This window comes from Quercus suber, unplaced genomic scaffold (genome assembly GCF_002906115.3).
Source record: "Quercus suber isolate HL8 unplaced genomic scaffold, Cork oak 2.0 scaffold_440, whole genome shotgun sequence".
Classification (NCBI taxonomy): Eukaryota; Viridiplantae; Streptophyta; class Magnoliopsida; order Fagales; family Fagaceae; genus Quercus; species Quercus suber.
The window spans coordinates 584,833-605,421 of record NW_027069891.1 but is presented as its reverse complement, the minus strand read 5'-3'; the positions used below and the strand labels follow the sequence as shown (position 1 = coordinate 605,421).

The 20,589-nt window shown below is 39.5% G+C and overlaps 1 protein-coding gene across 1 annotated transcript in view; it reads right to left on the bottom strand.

The window, feature by feature from the left end:
• Positions 1-6,790, bottom strand: part of LOC112033314 (L-type lectin-domain containing receptor kinase IX.1) — a 20,125-nt gene extending 13,335 nt beyond the window's left edge. The window contains exon 1 of the mRNA XM_065762053.1: positions 6,037-6,790. Coding sequence (XP_065618125.1) covers positions 6,037-6,478 — 442 coding nt within the window. The 5' untranslated portion in view covers positions 6,479-6,790. The remainder of the gene's footprint in view (positions 1-6,036) is intronic.
• Between the last annotated feature and the right edge of the window lie 13,799 nt (positions 6,791-20,589).

The following is a 20,589-nucleotide window of genomic DNA, read 5'->3' as shown; positions in this document are numbered from 1 at the left end:
AACAAAAAAAAAAAAAAAAAAAAAAAAAAAAAAAAAAAAAAAAAAAAAATTAAAAAAAAAAAAAACACAAACAAGAACAGATAAGAAAAATAATGGTACAAAAGAAAAACCCTAAGTATCTAAGTCTTTGCTTGAGGTACCACAGGGTCGACAGCCTGGCTCGTCCGAGTAACAGCAGCTTTTGAGGCTTGGTCCTTGGGCTCTGAAGAAGTCTTCTTTTTTTCCAAGTTCTTGCCCTTGTCCTTGGATGGCTCAGCTGGTTTGCTCTGATCACCTGGCTGACCAGACTCCTTGGAGACCTCAAGCGTGGTTGGAGGAACTTGGCTGACCAAGAATTGCTCTGAAGCTTTTGGGAGTTGTGTTGGAGGAGGATCAGACTCTAGGAGCTCTCGGATGTCAGGATTGTAGTATATGCTCCCAGGCAGCCTCAATTTCGAGTCAGTAGGCACCCCGGCAGCATCCAGTGCTTTGCCCCAGGTTATGTCGCAGTAATCTCGGCTGACCGAGGTTAACTGCTCCGTTAAACCTTTCTCGGTCACGTCCACTCCCAGCTGGTATGCTGCTTTCTTTTCGGCCTCGGTCGCCTCCTTGGCCAGCTAAACGTTCCTCTGAGCCAGCTTGGCAGTCTCCCTGGCCTTTTGGAGTTCGGCGCGAAGTTCCTTCACAAGCGCTTTCTCGGAAGCCAAATTAGTCTGAGTCTCATTTAATAGCTTGCGTTGGGCTTCGGCCTGGCTCTCAGCGTTTTGGAGGCCAGCATTGAGGCTATTCCTTTCCTAGGTTACCTCTTTGAGCTGCTCGAAAATTTGAGTGAACTCCTCTTTTAAGCTGCCCAAAGTTTTTCTGCCTCAAACCGAGAGTAGGCCTCTACTTGGGCTTCGACATAAGCCTTTTGGTTCCACTCTTCGGCCACGAAGACTTGCTGGATAATCTGCACAGTGAAGTAAAAATGTTAGCATAAAACAAGCAGAAAATTAACATGCTAACTGAAAAGCTAGATAAGCTCACTTACCATGGCCAGGTCCCTCTTCAGGGACATGAAGAGTTCATACTGGCTAAAGCGCCTGTATGACTCCATGTCTCGGGGGAGGAGCAATGGTTGCTCCAAAGCTTCAGCTACCAGCCTTGCTCTTCCCCCATCTTAGTTTCTAATGGAGGTCTCCCAAGAAAAAGGAGCGCCATCCAGCTCTAATCTGGGAGACCACGTGCGTTGCCCTCGGTGCATGTCAGCCGTAGGAGGCTCCTCCCGACTCTCTACGGATGAGGCCTTCTTGCTCCTGTGGTCCCTCACCATCTTCTATTGCTTTGTGGTTTTTTGTGGCACCACAACCTCCCTTTCCTCAGGTTCGAGATGTCTCTTTTTCTTCAGGTTCGGTACTGGCTTTAAGCTGAGATCAGGAACCTGAGGTGGTGTTGGAGGCAAATTCACCATGGGTTGGGAAGTCCCAGTGCCCTTTGGCTTGGCCTTCTTGCCCCTATTTCTCATCAGGGCCTTCAAGTCTGACATATCTTCTTCTGAAGAGTCTTTCGGAAGAGCAGTTATAAGGATAGGAGGATGAACGATGGACTGCCTATCAATATCCTCCTCGGAATCGGAGGATGGTATCACCTGAACCCCTCCTAAAACTTCCCCCTCAAACTTAAATTTATCTATCTGCTCCTCTAGGGAGGAGGTCGAAGAGCCAACCCTTTCGCCTACAACCACCGGCTCAAGGGGGATTTGCTAAACCGGCTGGGCGAGCAGTGGTACGCCTTGAGGGTTTGGGTGTGGCACTAGAGGGAGATCAAATGGGGCCAAAAAGTCCTTTCGACCGACGTCAATTCGGTGGAGGCGATGGTCTCCTTGCCTTATCACATTCCCGACCGGCTGCAAGTCAGATGGTTTGGTGTTGTAGCCGAGGATAAGAAGGACTGATCGGAATTGCCCGTCTTCACTTACGAAAATCTCCGATCCCAACAAATAGTTGAGCGTAGCAACATTGGTAAGGCTCAGCCGAGGAGTAACGTTTCTTTTATCTATCAACACCATAGGAAAACTTGATCAGAAAGTTGGCAACAATAAAACCGAAAAGACTAAATTGCAATAAATTCAATCCTACATCTAATGTTAGCAAGCCTAAATCTAGGGTGCCCCCACCTGGTTTTCATGGTGTGGTTGGGCAATGAAAACCGTCATGCCACACACTCGAGACGATCAGATAATCGTCTTTCATTCCCTTGTTAGACTTGGGAAGGTAGGAGATGAGCCTCACAGCGTCAGATTAGGATTTCAAATAATATCCCGCTGCTTTCTGTCTATGGCACTCGTACATGTGCACCACGTCTAGCCAAGTGAGTCCCAAGCCCAAATGGCGGTTCAGATCATCAACAGCCCCTAATATCCTAAAAACGTTGGGCCCACACTGCTCGGAGCTAAGCCTATGGTTTCGAAGGTAGTTAGTGGTGATAGGGCCCATAGGAATCGTCATTCCTCCTTCCAGGAAGACGATGATGGGGATTATCACCTCACCCTCTTTCCAATCTGTTAGAACTTTTTTTGGAGGGCTATATCTCAAACCCACGTCTTCAGGAATGCGGTATGTGGCTCTAAACTTCTCCATCTGAGCGGGACTGTCCACCAGATATTGATACTTACCAATCCTAAACAAATGAGATAGGAGGAATTCTAAACGCGGCGACTAGGGGGCGACTACTCGAAGGACAAAGAAAGTGTCCAAAGAGAGGAATTAAGGCAAGAATATAAGAACTTACAAGTACCGGATCGAAAAATGATATCTGAGCTTGTGGGGATGCTTGGAAATTTTGGATTTGATGATTGTCGAGTCCGGTCGATTTGAATGCCTCTGAGCACTGGAAAAGTTTGAAAGTATGTAAAGTAAGGGAGAAAAAACCTCCTTTAGGGCTTTATATGGAGACAAGTGAGGGAGAATGAGTTATCCAGCCCAAATTTCGAGGAAGGATCGCGTCTGTTGGATTAGTAGTCCACCGTTAGATGGCAAAGACAAAACACCGCCTGGAGTAATTAATGGAGCTTTGGAAACCTTAAAACGGTAGCAGCAATTATTAGGCACACAAATCCATGTCACTACACATGCGAAATTTGTGCATTTCTGATTTTTATTGTATAGCAAATCAAAATCTCATTTTTTCTCTTTGAAGGCGAAGGAAAAATTAAAATTTTGAGGGGCTATTATGGGGGGATAAAGCCCAGCCATACATAGTGGGCCTAAAGCCCAATGTGAAGATTAGTCTATATCCGAGGAGACTCAAATTGTCGAGAGGTATTTCATGTAAAAGGAGGACACGTGGGGACGAATAAACTCCGTCCGAAGAGAGCATCGTTGTTCCGAAGAGACGATCATCCTCGGATGAAAGGATTTTGGGGTCATGTAAACATCTGGGGGTCTAAAGCAGTTTACTAGTGACTTCAGCAATTTGGATAAACTCTAGACACGCCTAGAGATAAGAGGAACGGAGAAATATCTAAAAGGAAAAACTGCTACCACCGTATTAAATGCATTGCAACAACTTTTCTGACCGCATTTATGTGAAGAAAACCCCTGAACAGGGTAACTTCATCTACCACCACTCACAAAATGCTAAAAAAGATACATGACATGACATGCACTCAAGTAAGAACCTAGATAAAGAACAAGTGGACGATGGAGATAATGGGGGAGGATGTTATATAAAGAAAAAGTACTCCTAAAAGAGAGGAGGTCGATTTGTAACTCTAAGAACTGTAACTTGTATTGAATTTATCAGAAGTCCCTTCGGATTCAAACTCGCTTAGTCTTTACATATACTTTTATGTTGTTTTATACTTACATGCCATAACCAATTATTGTGAGCTCCATAGTTAATCTAGCTCTATCACCCACGCTCTACAAATTTTATTATTTTTGGACTTGGGCCACTAATCCTGACCCTACAGCTTCAAACTAGTTTGGTTAAAATTTTTTACTTAATACTATTTGTGTTTCATTTTTCAATATAATCATGTGTTTACATTTAATCATAAAACCTAAGGTATTACACTTAAAAACTATACATAAAAAGAGAATTAAATTTGATGGTGATCAACAACAAGTATTCTTCATCCATAGTGGTCGTCCAAGATCAACAATGTCCAAAAGAGCCTTAAAAAAAAGAGAAAGAAGAAGTGCATCACAAACATAAAATAAAGACTTGCAAGCAGGTCACTGGTTGTCCAGCAAGGATCTGGTTGTCAAAGGAAAGTACGGTCATCCATACAATATTCAAGTATGGAAGACTAATAAACACCTAGTAAATTTTCATGTTTTTTCTACAATCTCAAATGGTTAGCCCACTAACTCACATCTCAAAACGCGTGATGAATTCCCCAAAATTCGCTCCACATTTCCCACTAAGTCCACACATCCCCCCTGATGTTAGTGGCGCCCAACAAGTAGACCCATTCTAAACTCTCTATAAAATTACCAAGCCTCATCCAGCTAAGGTATGTATTCACTATTCATCCACTCATTACTCTTATGATCTAGAGAGAGAACTGATTTAACCATAGGAGGGTCTTTGACCGGTTCACCCAAGTCACATTCGATAGTCATTTTCTTCATTCTCAAGTCACCTAACCGTGGTGAAAATCTGGAGCATTTAGCCTACTGATTTTCGTGAATTATCAAAATTCAATACAATTATGTATTTGAATTTAATGAAAAACCTTATATATATATATATCTCACAACTAATTAGTACACGAATGTCAGGTTGTACTGATTATTGCACATTTATTTGTATATATTGTATGTACACATTATTCACTTTGCATGTTAAATGTGAGTATGTTTAAAAACTGAGGACAAAACGTGAAATTATAAACATTATGTGCACGAGTGTATAGTTAGGGTCTATTTGGCTAGAAGGGTGGAAAAGTGAGAGAATTGAAAATGTTGGAAGGATAGAAAAGTGAAAGAACTGAAGAGATTTAGTTTCCTTTTATATATGTTTAGTTGAAAAGATGGAAAAAATAGAAAGATGGAAAACATTTTTTGTTTAGTTGGGAAGAAAAATGAGAGAATAAAAAATAAAATTGATAAAAAATTAATTTTATGTCCCTATTAGATAAAACAAAAGTAATATATTATATTTTTATTAAAAATTTATGTATCAATGAATACTTTATAACAAAAAAGTTTTAATAAAAATCATAAGAAGTTCAAGAATATAAACTTTTTTCTTTAAAAATAAAAATTAAAAAAATAAATAACGTGAAAAGAAACCAAAAACGAACTTTGTGAACGGGGCTCGGTGAAGAGCCAAGAGAAAAAAGACAAAATGTTCAATTTTTTGAACATGGCTGGGTGAAGAGTGCGTGAGCTTGTGGATGTGGCAGTAGCTAGTTCAATTTTTTTTTTTTTTCAAAATGGAGGGGTAATTTGTCCAAAATGCCATGAGCTTTTGCTCTTTATTTCTACTATTTTTTTCCCAATTTAGTTAGGTGAAGTTTCGGTGGGTGCAGAGGAAAAACAGATGAGTCTTACCAATTTTCTCCCACTCCCTTCTTTCAACCAAACACCTTTCTCATTCGTTTTCTCCCATATTTTTCATTTTTTTTTCATCTCCCAAAATCAATCCAACCAAACATAGAATTAATATGAAATAGAAATTTTCCTTTTCTATAGTCTATTAATTTAGTTGTCACGTGCTTTTAGTCAATTTAAGGAGTCTTTTTTTTTTTTTTCTTTTTTTGCTTTACTAGTTCTGCTAACTTAGTTTAAGTGTGTCAAATTTTCCCGGGCTTCTCCCCTCTCACCACCAACCCCACAAAATTATAATTGTAAAGTGGTTATCATACCAAGAGTATAAGGTGATAGAGTCACATGTTTGATGTATTTTTCTACCCCAAATTAATGCAATTTATATTTATATATATATATATATATATTTTTTTTTTTTTGGTTAAAGCAATTTATATTTCCAGTAAAGGATCTTAAATCCAAACAGAAACATTAAAATATTAATATATATATATATATATAAATTAATATATATACTTACCTTCGGTTGACCGATCAAGGATTCCGAGAAAGAAGCCATGGCTATCTGGTGGCGACGGATCATGATTTTGTGCAATAATAAACGCCATTCCATCTCCTGAATCAGTTGAATTCTGGAAGGGAGAAATTCTAACAGTGAAGATGGTTGAGATATTGGCCGGCCATGCAAGCATAGGATGGGAATACAGAACCCGGCCAACCTTGGTTTTTAGCTGAGTTTGTGAGGTGAAATTGCCGTGTTGTGGCTCAGGTGTAATGCTCAAATATCCATCGACTGCAGTCGCTGAACCCATGCAAATAAGCTCTCCATTGCTGCAACTTTCAGGATTGAATGTGGGGAAAGAGAAGCTGATAGGGTCCATCACGGAGCTCAAAGAAGGTTGAATAAGAAAGGTAGAGAAGAACAAAAGCGAAAGCATGGTTGTAGATAAGGGACACAGCATAAACCAAAGACGTTTCTTATAAGCATATAAGAACTGAGTTTAGATTGGAATGTAGTTCATTATTCCTAAAAGATAAGAGGGTGTTTAGATTGGGTGAAAACCAAGTTATATTTCATCGCCCATAATCCAAAATACGTACCAAAATAAATAAATAAAATTGAGATAGAGTGAGAGATGCTGAATTGAAAAGGGAGAGAGAGAGAGAGTTTACGGTGGACGAAATAGACTAAAAGGAAAAAGATAAAACAAAACAAGTGAAGAAGGAGAAGGGAGAAATATAAAAATGATTAATTGTGTGGATGTAAAAAAGGTGGAGAAAAAAATGAAAAAAGAAAGGTCTAGAAGATAAGGAATAGGTGGAGGAGAATAAAAACAAAAGAAAACAAAAAAAAAAAATGTGGTGGGTGGGAAAGCTAAAGCCAATGACCTAATTGGGATTACATTTATGGCAGAGATATAAGTGAAATAAAATGTAATTTGGTTCATAATTACTAAAAAGATAATATAATTCTAGTATAATATATTTTTTACTATATATGAGCTTAACATATACATATATACATACATACACACATATATAACTTTCTTGATTTGTTAATACAGATTAAATTTTCACGTAATTTTTTTTTTTAATATTACAACTCCTAACTTGGAATCTTAGCTTTGTCCTTACTTAAAGCATTTGCAGCAGTGGAGCTAAATAGCTATATTGCTATTTTAGTTCCACCAAAAAAGTCACACAGCAGTGGAGTTAAACCTATATTTTTTAGCTCTATTGCTACAGTGCACATTTATAAATAGATGTGCACTGTAGCTGAGAGCTAAAAATAATAATAATTTTTTATTCCTCAGCCAGATTAAAATATTATTTTTCCTTATCTTCTCAGAACTCTCTCAGTCTCATAATCCCTCAACTCTCTCTCAACTTTCAGACCTCTCACGCCGCTGCTGCCCCCCTGGCCCACGCCGCCGACACATACCGCCACAGACCCAGCTCCGACCACGGCAACCCCCACCACCACCACCACCACCACCATCACCACATCAGTCACAAATTCAACTATACCCACACTCATCAAACCCACCACCACCAATATCAATCACCACCTCCACCACCACGGCAACCCCCACCACCACCATCACCACATTAGTCACAAACCCAACCACACCCACACTCATCAAACCCACCACCACCAAGAAAAATTTTTTTTTTTTTTTTGTTTGTTTGTTTGTTTGTTTGGTACTTGGAGAGGTTGATAGAGGCGTGGTGATGGACCTAGTGGAGCGGAACTGAAGCTTGCTGAGAAATAAAGAGAGAACATTTGAATAAATGGAGAAGGAGATGAGGAGAAAAAGTAACAAAAAGATAAAACAATAAAAAATAAGAAATGGTTGAAAGTTAAAAAGTGTGGCTGAGGGTGGATGAGACAAGAGGAGTACGTGTGTGGAGGAGAAAAACAAAGAGGAAAAAAAGAAAAAAAGAGAAAGAAAGAAAGAAAGAGAAGAAAGTAACGTGTATTTGGATGAAAAAAATAAGATAATGGAAAAAATAAAATTAAGAATAATAAGGAATTAAAATTAAGAAATGTTGCCATAATATTTTTGCAATAAATTTTAAGTGGTAAGTTATTATTATTTGAAAAAAAAAAAAAATTTTGATGGCGGCGGTGGTGGTGGTGGTGGTAGTGGTGGCGGAGGCGGCAGCGGTAGTGGCAATGGTTGCGGGTGGTTGTGATTGTTGTTTATTGTAATAGATATATTATTTTTTGGGTAGTGAGATATATTATTTCATTGTAAGGGATATATTATTTTATTGTGATGTTTATATTATTTTATTATGTTAAAAGTTAAAATAGATCCACTGCTGCAGCATGTGTATAGGTAAAATAGATAAATTAACTTTTAGTGGAGCTAAAAAGCTAAATTTTTAGCTCCACTGCTGTGAATGCTCTTAATTGTTCTTATCGCTCAAATTTCAAATAATTGATTTTGAGGGATGAAAATTGAGAATACATTTTCGTTGGGTCAACTAGTAGATCCTACCTACATGGAAAGTCACAACCCACAAGTAAAGTCATCATCAATGGCAGCTCACCAACAACTACAATACTATTCACTTACAAGCTTTTTTCTTTTTTTTTCCTCATTTCTCCTTAACTTTCACTTTCCTTTTCCAATTTTTCTAGCCTCCATGTTCTCTGTTTCCGAAAAGGTGAGATGATGCTCTAAAATCTCCATGATTTAGTGTAGTGAAAGTTGATCTCCCTCTTCTTCTTCTATAGATCTAGGCCTTGCTACCCATTTTCTTCAATGAAAGCTCTTGGGTTTTTGTTTCTGTTGTGAAGCTGTGGGTCTTGATGAGGTGCAAATCGTCATTTTTTGTAAGTGCGTCCAGATGGAGCTGAACCCTCGTCCATGGCCCTACAAAATATGATGAGATGGCTCCTTCGAGGTGGTCACCGGTGTGGTGCCTGCCACAATGCCTCCGATGCCAAAGTCAGTATAAGGAAGCTATTAGAGGATAACACAGAATATCAGAGTAACTATGAGTGATTTTAGGTGTGTCTATATACCTTGTGTTGATGTTTGTGAGGGGTTTATATATATTTCCACAGACCCTAGCCATTGTGGCTATTATTGTGGTTTTAATGGCTCTCTTGGTAACGCTTCATGCTCAATAATGTGGACCTTGATGGGCTTCCAACGGTCTACACAGCTAGCTTTATAACTGCCCGAGGTGTCATTGACCGCATTGAATAGCTTCCTTACATTCGTCAGTGACATGGATATACAGACGGAGATATTTGGTTTTCTCGTCTATGAGGGAGAGATCGTCGATCCTATCAGTTGCACCCCAAGCTCTATGGTCGTTCGTGTAGTGACGATCACTAAGAGGCGAAAGGATTTTTTTTTTTTTTTTTTTTTTTATGTCCTTGGAATTTTTCTCCATATTCAATGNACCCAAAAAAAAAAAAAATGTAGATACACTACCTGGATAAGCCTGTGAAGATGACGACTCACAATCTCATTGGGAGACATGCCGAGAATACCTTCATTTCCTCTGCAATAAAAGTCTCTTGCGCCCTTGCTTGCACGACCCCAACATCGTCTTAAACGTTAGACGAACGAGAATCAACCTTTTCTTTCCCCTTGTCACCAGTGCATTACTTCTTCCATTGAGGAATGATTTCTTTAAAGGAAGTAGCTAGGGAGGTTGTTCTCATCACCTCAATCCCGGGAGTAGCTAGGGTAGCTGGAGTGACAGAGGCCCCTTTGTCCATCACCCGCACAGCTTTGGCCCCTAGATTTGAAAGGGGCTCATTCTTCTTGGCCCTCATTCAAGTGTACATTCAAGTGTGCATCACCTGATCTCTATGTTTCGCAGGACAAAGGGAGAAGGCTTTGGGCTAAGGCAGTGAAAAGCAAGAGTCCATAGGTCAATCAGATCATCAAAATCCTTGATCGTCTTCGCATACTCAACGGCCACTTCAACGCGTTGCCTGTACCTGCTCTTAAGCTTTGGTTATCTCTTAATTGTGCACAAGAAAGCATGCAAGGAAGTTATTAAGTAAAAAAATGTGAGCAAGAAGAAACAGATTAATAAGATTAACGAAGTACTAGCAGAAAGATGACGCACCTAGACTCGAGGTTCCCACCGACGGAGCTACCTGAGGACGTCTCCCCAACTTTGCCAGAAAGGGTCTCAAACTCATCCCTAGAAATAAAAAAGAATTGAGACTTCCAATACCGAAACGACGAAGGCAAGTCCCTGATGATCCTAGCTCTCCAGACCCAAGGCACTAGCTAGTAGTACCATACTCCTTAGATTCTTCCAAACGGTACAAATAGACAAGCTCGTCCACCCTTATCATGTTCCCATCAGTAGCGGCTAACCATATCTCCATACAACTGACCACTATCCTCTAGGAGTTAGGCATAAGTTGCCTTGGAGCAATCCCGAAGTGGTTTAGAAGCTCCATAATAAAGGGGTAGACGGGGAATCTAAGCCCACTCAAGAAGGCAGTCTCATAGAAGCACGCCTCTTTGGGCGAAAAATGACAAGCTCGTTCCTCTGGTGTAGGAAGATGAACCCTAACCCTATCAGGAAATTGAAATCTTTGGCTAAATCTGGAGAGGGTTTCAGCATCTAAGCCACACTCCTCCCTGAGAGCGGAAAAAGCCCTAACCTCCCAAGGAGCAGAAATGGCAGTATCAGCCCCGACCTCCACTGGGTCGTTGTTAGAAGACAACCCAGTCTCGAGTTCACTAGTTCTAACCTCAGACATTATCCCTCGCTCCCTCACAAAACTCTTAACCAATCAATAGATTGACGAAGCAAAGGTAGCAAGTTAGCCAATACAACACTCAAACTACTACCCTCAAAGACAAAGTTCTCAAGATGCGGGAAACACCTAAAGATCCCCCTAAATGCGCGAAAAGGAAAGAAATTAAGGGGCAAGCTATACTAACCTCAGAGCTACTAAACATGGAAAATAGAAAATGGAGGGAAAAAGGTGAATCCTAAAAACCCAAAAACCAAAACACAGAAAAAAAAAAGAAAGAAAGAGAAATTAGAAAGTTGTCATAATCTATGTCTATGCCATAAAGAAAAAAAAAAATAAGGGAAGAAAGGCATACCTTAAAAGGAAAATGCAGAGAGCTCAACCGCTGAATGCACCGACTCAGAGAAAATTATAGAGGAAAGTTGGAGAGGAAGAAGCTCAAAACAATGATTGGAAGTTGGAGAAAATGAAGGGGAAAGTGAAAAGAAGGTATCTACATTTTTTTTTTTTTTGGGTATTGTTTTGAGATCTAGTTCCTTCTTTCAAGTTCTGGGGAAGAGCCTTCACATTACTTCAGAGTATCTTACTCAGGAGACCAAAGTCGAGTCTGCGGTGTTTAGGGTGGCGAACTTAGAGGTGGAGAACTCGAAGTTTAAGAAAGATTTGATCATTGCCATGGACGAGGCCAACACCCTGAAGGAGAAGGCCAAGACCTTGAGTGACGATCTCAGAGCTGAATGGCAACTAACTCTGGAAAAGGACGAACAACTTTTGGCTGCTACTAAGGTTTTTGAAGCTTTCCAACAGACTGAAGAGTAAAACATGGTGCTTTTCAGTTGGTATTTTAAAGGTTTTGAGCTCCTTCGTCAGTATCTGGTCAAACATCCTTCTAGAGTAGAACTCGAGAATCTCGACATGGAAGTGGTCGACCATGAGATGATGGCAAACGAGGCTTCCCAATCCACCGCTCTTGCTGATGCTGCTTTCGGGGATACTTCTATGCTCCTCAAGATGGAGAGGATGCTGCTGCTACTTGACCCTGCCTTATGTTCATCTTTTTTCTTTTTCTTTTTTTTTTATACTTTTTTTGCCCAATGTTTTTTGGGATTTTTAAATTCTACTTGCAGAACAGTATTTCTAACTTAAGAACAATGTTATTTGCTCATTGTTTATGGGCCTTTAATTCTAATGTGAAAACAATGGTAATTGCTCGTTGTTTTTTGGGCTTTTAATTATACTCGTGATTGCATACTTACTTGCTTGTACTCCTGTTTCTGTGTGATTACTATTTCCCTTGTTCCTTTATTTACTATTTCAATGTCAGTACCTTGTACTTAGCCAAATTTTTTGTTGTGACCTTTAAGGGATTTTGTCATTCTTTGCCTACGTCAGTACTTTATTTCCATCTGGGCAGATTCTGACACTTAGCTAATTTCCTGTGACCCAAACCCCTTTTAGGGATTTTGTTGTTTGTCAGCTTCGTCAGTAACTTACATCCGTCTAGGCAGAACCTTGTTAACCTTTTTTTTTTTATGTGACTTACACCCTCTTAAGGGATTTTGCCATTCTTTAGCTTCGTCAATAACTTAGATCCGTCTAGGCAGAATCTTGTTATTTATCCATTTTTCTTTTTATGACTTACACCTTTTTAAGGGATTTTGTCATCCTTTGGCTTCGTTAGTAACTTACATCCATCTAGGCGGAATCTTGTTACTTAGCCATTTTTCTTTTTATGACTTACACCCTCTTAAGGGATCTTGTCATCCTTTGGCTTCGTCAGTAACTTACATCCATCTATGCAGAATCTTGTTACTTAGCCATTTTTTTGGCTTTTAAGCTACTGGGTTTCTTAGTATTGAGTCATTGGCTGAATAGTTCTTTTATTGCTTTTGAAAATGAATGCAATTGGCGATTACATTTATTGGTGGTACATCTTCAAGTGCTTAATATTCCATGGTCGTGGAAGCCTCTGCTCGTCTAAGGTCTCCAGGTGATAACTACCTTGTCAGGAATAATGGATGACCCGATAGGGTCCCTCCCAAGTTGGGCCGAGTTTCCCTTGGGCTAGGTCTTTAGTTGCCGGGGTGACCTTGCATAGGACGAGGTCCCCTATGTCAAGTAGTCTGAGCCTCACTATCTTGTTGTAGTAGTCGACCATCTTATGCTGGTACTTCGTCATCTTGTTAGAGGCTTCATCTTTGACTTCGTCTAAGCAGTCCAGGTTGACCTTTAGTTGATCGTTGTTGCTCTCTTCGTGAAACATTTCTTGTCTGATGCTGGTTGTTCCCATCTCAACCGGGATTGCTGCTTCAATGCCGTAAATGAGCCTGAAGGGGGTTTCTCCTGTTGGGATTCTTGTTGTAGTTTTGTAAGCCCACAAGACATTGGGCAATTCCTTGGGCCAGGCTCCCGTAGCATCGTCCAACTTGGCTTTGATGATCTTGAGTAGTGTTCGATTAGTCACGTTCGTCTGTCCGTTTGCTTGTGAATGTCCTGGGGATGAGTACTAGTTCTTGATCCCTAGCCTTGAGCAAAAATTCTTGAAGCCTTGACTGTCGAACTGCTGCCCATAATCTGATATGATCGTCCATGGAATCCCGAACCTGGTAATTATGTTCTTCCATATGAAGCTCTAGATTTTCGCTTCAGTGATGGTTGATAATGCCTCTGCTTCAACCCGTATTATGAAATAATCAATAGCGACTAGCAGAAACTTTACCTATCCCTTACCTTATGGCAGCAGAATGATGATGTCAATTCCTCACTGTGCAAATGGCCAAGGGGAGGATATTGTCATCAGTCTCTTGGCTGGAAGGCATTGGACATTCCCATACCTCTGGCACTTGTCGAACTTCTTGACGAGCTCCCTTATGTGTACCTGTATAGTAGGCTAGAAATAACCTGTTTAGATAACTTTGCTTACCAAGGATCTGGGGCCTGCATAATCTCCGCAAACCCCTCCATAGATCTCTTTTAGAATATATTTGGCTTCCTCCTCGTCGACACATTTCAAGTAGGGCATGGAAAAGCCTCTCTTGTACAGGGTATCATTCAGGATCGTGAATCTAGCTGCTCTCTTCCTGACCTTCCTAGCTTCCTCGGCGTCTTATGGGAGGTGTCCATCTTGGAGGAAAGACATGATTGGGGTCATCTAGCTATTTGTACTCTGGATTGCAAATGTAGAGACTTCTTCAATACTAAGATGTTTTTGCACTTCCATCTCTAAGTCTATGCTCGTTAGTATTTCTTCCAACGAGGCTAGCTTCGTGATTTCATCTGCTATCACATTTTGGCTTCTTGGGATCTGCATGAATTCCACCTAGTCAAACTCTTGTGTTAAGTGTTTTGTCAGCCTAAGGTATTTTCGCATTCTCTCCTCCTTTACTTCATATTTCTCCTTTATTTGCCCTATTACCAGCTTAGAATCACTCTAGAGGAACAAGTTTTTTGCTCCTAGTGCTTTTCTGAACCTTAGTCCCATTGTTGAGGGGAAAATTTTGATGTTCCCAAATAGAGTATGGGATAGCCAACCCAAACCTCAACGATGGGCCCTTGAAATAGAGCCTAAAGGCTTTCAGTGTTGTGGAAGTCCGCCCAAGCAACAGATAGAGGCTGCACCCGAACAGGAAGACAACAATAAAGCCCAATAAACACGTTACTATTGTTAGTTTGTTATATTATTAGTCCTTTTTACAGTGTCATAGTTCAAATTAGTCCTTCAGCGGTAAAGGTTATTACACTTAAAAGTCTAGAAGTTAATGATTAAATAAATTTATGAAGGTATTCAGTCCTAGGTTCCTTGTGTGTCTCAGTTAGGGGAATTTATGGTACTTTCAGCCATCATTATATCAATGTGAGGGAAAAATTCAATTGTTATAAATACATTATATCCTTTATCATAATAATAATAATAAACAAGGATTAAAGGTTCCATTGTTACAAACAAAAGATGAAGAAAAAAGGATGGAATGAAAGGATAGAAAGATCCCCAACTCAGTGCTGCAAGTATTAAACTAAGATTTTGATGAGTGTGTGTTCATAAGGCATGAATGAGACAATATGGGCTGTTTTGAGTGAGTGGGATGAGATTAACTCTGAGGTTAAGGCTTTTTGTGAGTAGTGGGAGACATTTATAGGCTGTGATCGTGTAAAGGAAAGGAAAGAATTTCTAAGGTTAGATGAATGTGGGTTGAAAGGGATGAGTAGTGAGTCTAAAGAGAGCTAAACTACTAGCAAAATGGCAAATAGACTAGGGGTTTCAGAGGGAGTAGCTGTGTATTTTTGGGCTGAAATGCTTATGCTTTTATAATGGAGTTTTAGGGAAGTATTAATTAACATGAGTCCAAAAAATGTAGGGTTAATCAGAGGAGGAGAATTTGGGTTAATCTTCCTGGGATTTTTGGTCAGAAGTAGAAGGTTTGCTTTATGCGCTGCATTGCTTCTTTAGGTAATTATGGGATTTTGCATTAAATGTCAAGATTTCTGGGGCTGGGCTTAATCAATGTGATTGGGGCGTGTATCAACAGCAAATCGTAAAACTCCAACTGAGATTTAGACCCCCAAGAAGTAAGATTCAACACCTCAAGCTAGGTGTCAAGTTCTAAGCTTACTTCAGGGGGTTCTGCTAGAGGTCCTTTTATACCCTCCAAATCACATGTTCCCAATTTTTTCCCTTTTAGGATTCATGGGCTTGGCACATGAATCATGTCTTGAATGTTTTTAACATCTATAGCATCAATTTGCTAAAGTTTGAATAATTTCGTTTCAACTCCCCTTCCGTTAGAGGTGTAGTCTTGAAAAAGATGATGGAGTTCCATCACCTTTTAGACTTCAGCTGATGTTACAAGCCTTGGGTATTGTTCACGTTAGGTAGAGAGTGACCAAAAGTCAATGGGACAACCTCTAGTTCATTCTTAAGGACTTGGTTCTCTTGTTGTACTTCGGTCAGGGATGAACAAGGGTTGTTTTGCCTACTTTCAGTCCTTTACTTTTTGCTGGGATCTCTTAGATTGAGCCTGATCACCTGGGTTGGTTCCCTTGGGTCAAGTTGTGTGCATCTTACAAAATCAACAACATATGTTGCCATGGGCTTTCCTTCCTCATGTACTTTTATTAGTAAATATTCTTTGGGTTTTTATAGATACTTGCAATGGGTCTTTTGGGCAATTAATTGTAATGTTTGAAACAATATGACAAGTTTCCAAAATACCTTTGAAAATAACCTTTACTATGATGGATTCCATAAATAACGTTCATGGCTTCTAATAGTCGTATCATAATTTAAATGATAAGCTTGTGGGATCGAGTATTTTCCATGAGCGTTGAAGATATATTTTATAGATGTTGTGATGCAAGTGATGACCATGTGTTTCATGGGTTATAATGTGAAAACATATTCTTCAAAATAACTCCCTATGAGCTTTTATAAAACAATTGCCATGGTTTTTTGCCATAGTAACACTTTAAGCAATAATTATACCATGATACTTTTCTCTTTGCCAAGCGTTAATAATCTCAAGTTTTTTGATAAAATAGTACCAATGAAGATTGGGCTTTTGATATTGCTAGCAGGAACTGGGCTTTGATGTTGTCAATGAAAATTGGGTTTTGATGTTGCCAATGAAAATTGGGCTTCAAATATTGCCAGGAAGAACTAAACTTTGATATTGCCAATGAGAATTGGGTTTTGATATTGCCAATGAAAATTGAGGTTTAAATATTGCCAGTGAGAACTGGGCTTTGATATTGCTAATGAGAATTGGGCTTTGATATTATTAATGTGAATTGGGTTTTGGATAAATAAATTGCCATGGGTTTGAACCATAGGCTTTGATTATGGATTTGAATTCCATTGATAAAATTTTTTTGTCATGGATTTAAATTATGGGCTTTTTAAATATTGCTAAGTATAAGTATTCTTAGGCTTTAAATAGAATAGGATGTGTTTATTGGGTTCATAGGGCTGGTTTTGGGCTTAACTAAATAATGATAATAAAATTGGATAAAATATGAGTTTTTGGGTTTTTTTGTGATATTTTATATCATAACCCAATTTAGATAATGAGATATGAAACATTTGTGATTAACATAATAATAGAGCAAAAATATTTGGGGAAAACCCAATAACTTATTAGTGGTATAAATAGGATGTACTCAAATAATATTAGGTGTAAAAAAAAAAAAAAAGTACCTCCCCCCCCCCCCCCCTCTTGTTCTATTTGGTTCCCCTTATATAGCCCTCTTCTCACCATCTCTTTCTTCCACCTGTTGATCATCCGTGCGCTTCCCTCCTGACCGTCCGTCCCATCAGCTGTGTTATCAGTAATCATGTGATTTGTAGTGGCCAAGGTTACCCTGTCCAGAATCACATCTCCATTAGGGGGGTCAGGGGATTAGGTGAGCGCATTTATTGTGGAGATGACAACCTATACTGGGCTTGTTCCCCCATTTTGTGTCGTCCTCGGTCCGCTGAGGACAGGGTCATCCTCGGCAAGGTCCTTACAGCCCAGGCTTCAACACAACGTCCTCGGGCAATTCTCCATCCTCGGCATGGGCCTTGGGCCGGGTGTAAGATGGGCCGAGACTATCAGACTTTCAGGCCCCACAATACATTTTTATATTAAAATAGACAAAAGCATTTTGCACAAGACTTGAATACCACAATAATTCAATAAGTAGTATTTTTTTTTTTAAGAAATAAGTAATATATTTTAAAATTTCGGCTTTTAAGCTTCTACACGAAGCCCATGGTCTCGTAGCAAGTGTGAAATCGGTAATTTAGTACGTCACTTTATTCTCCAATAGTAGTTTAATATCCATTGAAATTTCAGACTCTAGTAACTTCATTCACGTGGGGGAGGGTCATATAGACATAGTAGCATTATTTTGACTTCGTGGTAAAGCTGTATTCAACTAGTTCAGCTTTTTGTTTTTGGATGGTAGGATCAAAAAACCCATGTATTGAGACACTTCTTCCATTGTAATTACCCTCACACTCTGATCTTTCTAGTTTCTTCACGATTCGAATTGGCCCAATTCCCTATGCTTTTTACTTTTTACACTTTGGATCAGTTTAGTAGATACTGCTTATTACTGAAAATTAAAAATTAAAAACTGAAAATATTATAATAAAATAATTTTTAAATGTGTGAATAATACTTTAGAACCCAGTTTTAAAGTTATTTTTACTGAAAAAAGTACTTGCAGGTTCCGTAAACAATGCACAAGACCTACTAAAAAATGCTGGACGCAGCTGAAAAATCATTTCAGCTCTATCCAAACATTCACTTTGGGTCTGTTTGGGATCCGTTAATTTTGCTGAAATTAAAAACTTTTTACTGAAAGTACTATAGATAAAGGTAAATGAAAGTTCAATATGGGTATGAAACACCCTTGAACGTTTAGACCCCCAGATACAAAAATACCAATTCAAGCTTTATATCAAACAATTCATGTGCAGAATATGATAACAAGCTTATAATAGAGTTGATAAAACAATCTATGCCAAATATAAACACATCCACAACAGTAAATATAAGGCAAAGATAAAGGAAAGAGATATGCAAACACACGGACAATACACGATGTGTTATCGAAGAGAAAACCGAAGTCCTCAGCGTAAAACCTCTCTGCCGCCCTCCAAGCGGTGATAAAATCCACTAAAGAATATAGTTGGGATACATGAACAGCAGAAGACCCTCCAAGCCTAATCTACCCAAGTACCTAAGCCCTCCAAGCTTCTTACTCCAACGAGGTTACGCCGAACCTATTTCTTCTTTAGCTTACTGGATTCCGCTACTTGATCATAGCATCAACCAATGTATATTGGTTCCTTTCCAAACTGCTTCCCTAAGTACCAAATGGACCTTCTCACAGACGTGGGTGTGGTGAGATAAGGGTTTGGTAAATGACCTCTCAAGGGTATGACAATGGAGAGGAAGAGAGTAGAGGAATTTGTCGTGTCTCTTTAGATGAAGATTAGGGATGAGGCAATCTTGTTTTTCTCTAAGGTTTTCTCTCACAAAATTCTCTCTGGAAGCTCTCTCAATATGATGGGTATAAGGGTGTATATATAGTAGGGTGAGAACGGAATACAAAACGTCAGTTTTTGCCAAACAGGGCAAGTTGGCGACTTGATCTCGCGGCTTGACCAAGTCGCGAATTTAAGTCGCGACGTAACGGCCTGGCTAGACTGGAACTTTTGTCCTGTAGCGTGACAGTTGGCGCGACCCTTCAGCTTCCCAGTGTGCCTCTCACGTGCCAGCATTTCGCGGCTTACCAGTCGCGATCCACCTGCGAGCCCTAGCCGCGAGCCTCTGTTTTTCTTGCACACTCTTGAGCTTTTCTTCACATCTTCTCACACACTACCCTTACAATTTTCCCACCTAAATACAGGGTTGCTAAGTGCTAAATTACAGGCAAATTGGTCACGGAATAAAGCCAATTAAATGGTTGATTAAATTCAACCTTACAGTAAAAATTAATTGAAATAGTATAGCAGGACCTATAAAGAGTACCAAAAAATACTATAGAGCCCATAAATAATAATAATAATAAAAATTAATGCTAGTAGATTGGTCTTGCTTCAAACCTCTTTCATGTTTCAGAAGACTTCTTAACCGGTCTTCTAAAGTGATGGGGGTAATTTTGACTAAAGTTCAACAAATCCCAGTAACACCACGTAAGGAAATTGATGGCGCCCACAGGCATGTCAATCCCACAGGAGTAGATGGATGATCCAGAGAGACAGTGTGAAAAGTGACGAGGCCACGTTAATGCCCGACGCAAGAATCTTTCAACATGAGTAGAAAGTAGAAATAGTGAATGTGGATCAAAAGAAAATTAAAAATTGTGTCAAAGGAAGACCTTGTGTGTGTGAGTGTGTGTGTGGAGGATAAGGGTAGATTTGTCATGTTTATGAAAGTAGATAAAAAATAATAATTTTCCAGTTGTTGGGGTCCTTGTGGTGAACAAATGTCAATCGTTAGATCGTTGGCCTTATTGGACTCGGGTTTCTTTTTGGGAGTCTATTTCGAAATTCACTCCACGTCCACCTCGAGGAAGGTCGATGCCTAACATTTTAAGTTTTCCAAAGAGACAGTCCAAATTCTAAGAAGGGGGTTATGTACAATAAAGTAACTTTAACTTAAATCCAACAATAAAGAAAGAAATAGGACAATTCAAATCTGATGGTTAGTATAATCGTGAGTCCAACGACAAAACATCAATAAAATAATACAAATTTCAGTAGTAGGGAGACAATAACTTTTCACAAGCCTAGCAATAAGACTTATTCAGCAAAAAAAAAAAAAAAAAAAAAAACCTAGCAATAAGACTCTCGGGAAATGATAGTAAACATGACTATTTCAAGACTATGCATCTTTTATCTCATCCCCTCCCACAAAGAACATGCATAACGATGCTACTTAGGACGGGTGTGCTTCTTTCCGAGGTGAGCCGTGAGCATCACTTTGGACACGTTTTATATGTAGAAACATGATTCAAAACACATTCTTTCAAGGGTGGCACATTTCAAGCAACCTCATGGTTGTCTTCGCACCACTACCTCCTTTATCACTGAGCGGTCATTTAAGGGTCTTAGATAATGATCTAAACTGACGGGCCCATAAAATTAGTAAGATCGTCCATCTGCGGTGGACGATTAACAAGGACGAGATCATTACCATCACAGTACTAAGAATGCCACCTGACCAACTCAGCTAAGGATGACCGTTACGAATAGCAGCATTAAACACCAATTCCGTTGAAGGAACGCCGATTAACCTGACATCAAGCTCAGGCGTTACGAACCCAGGCAATAATGCCCCC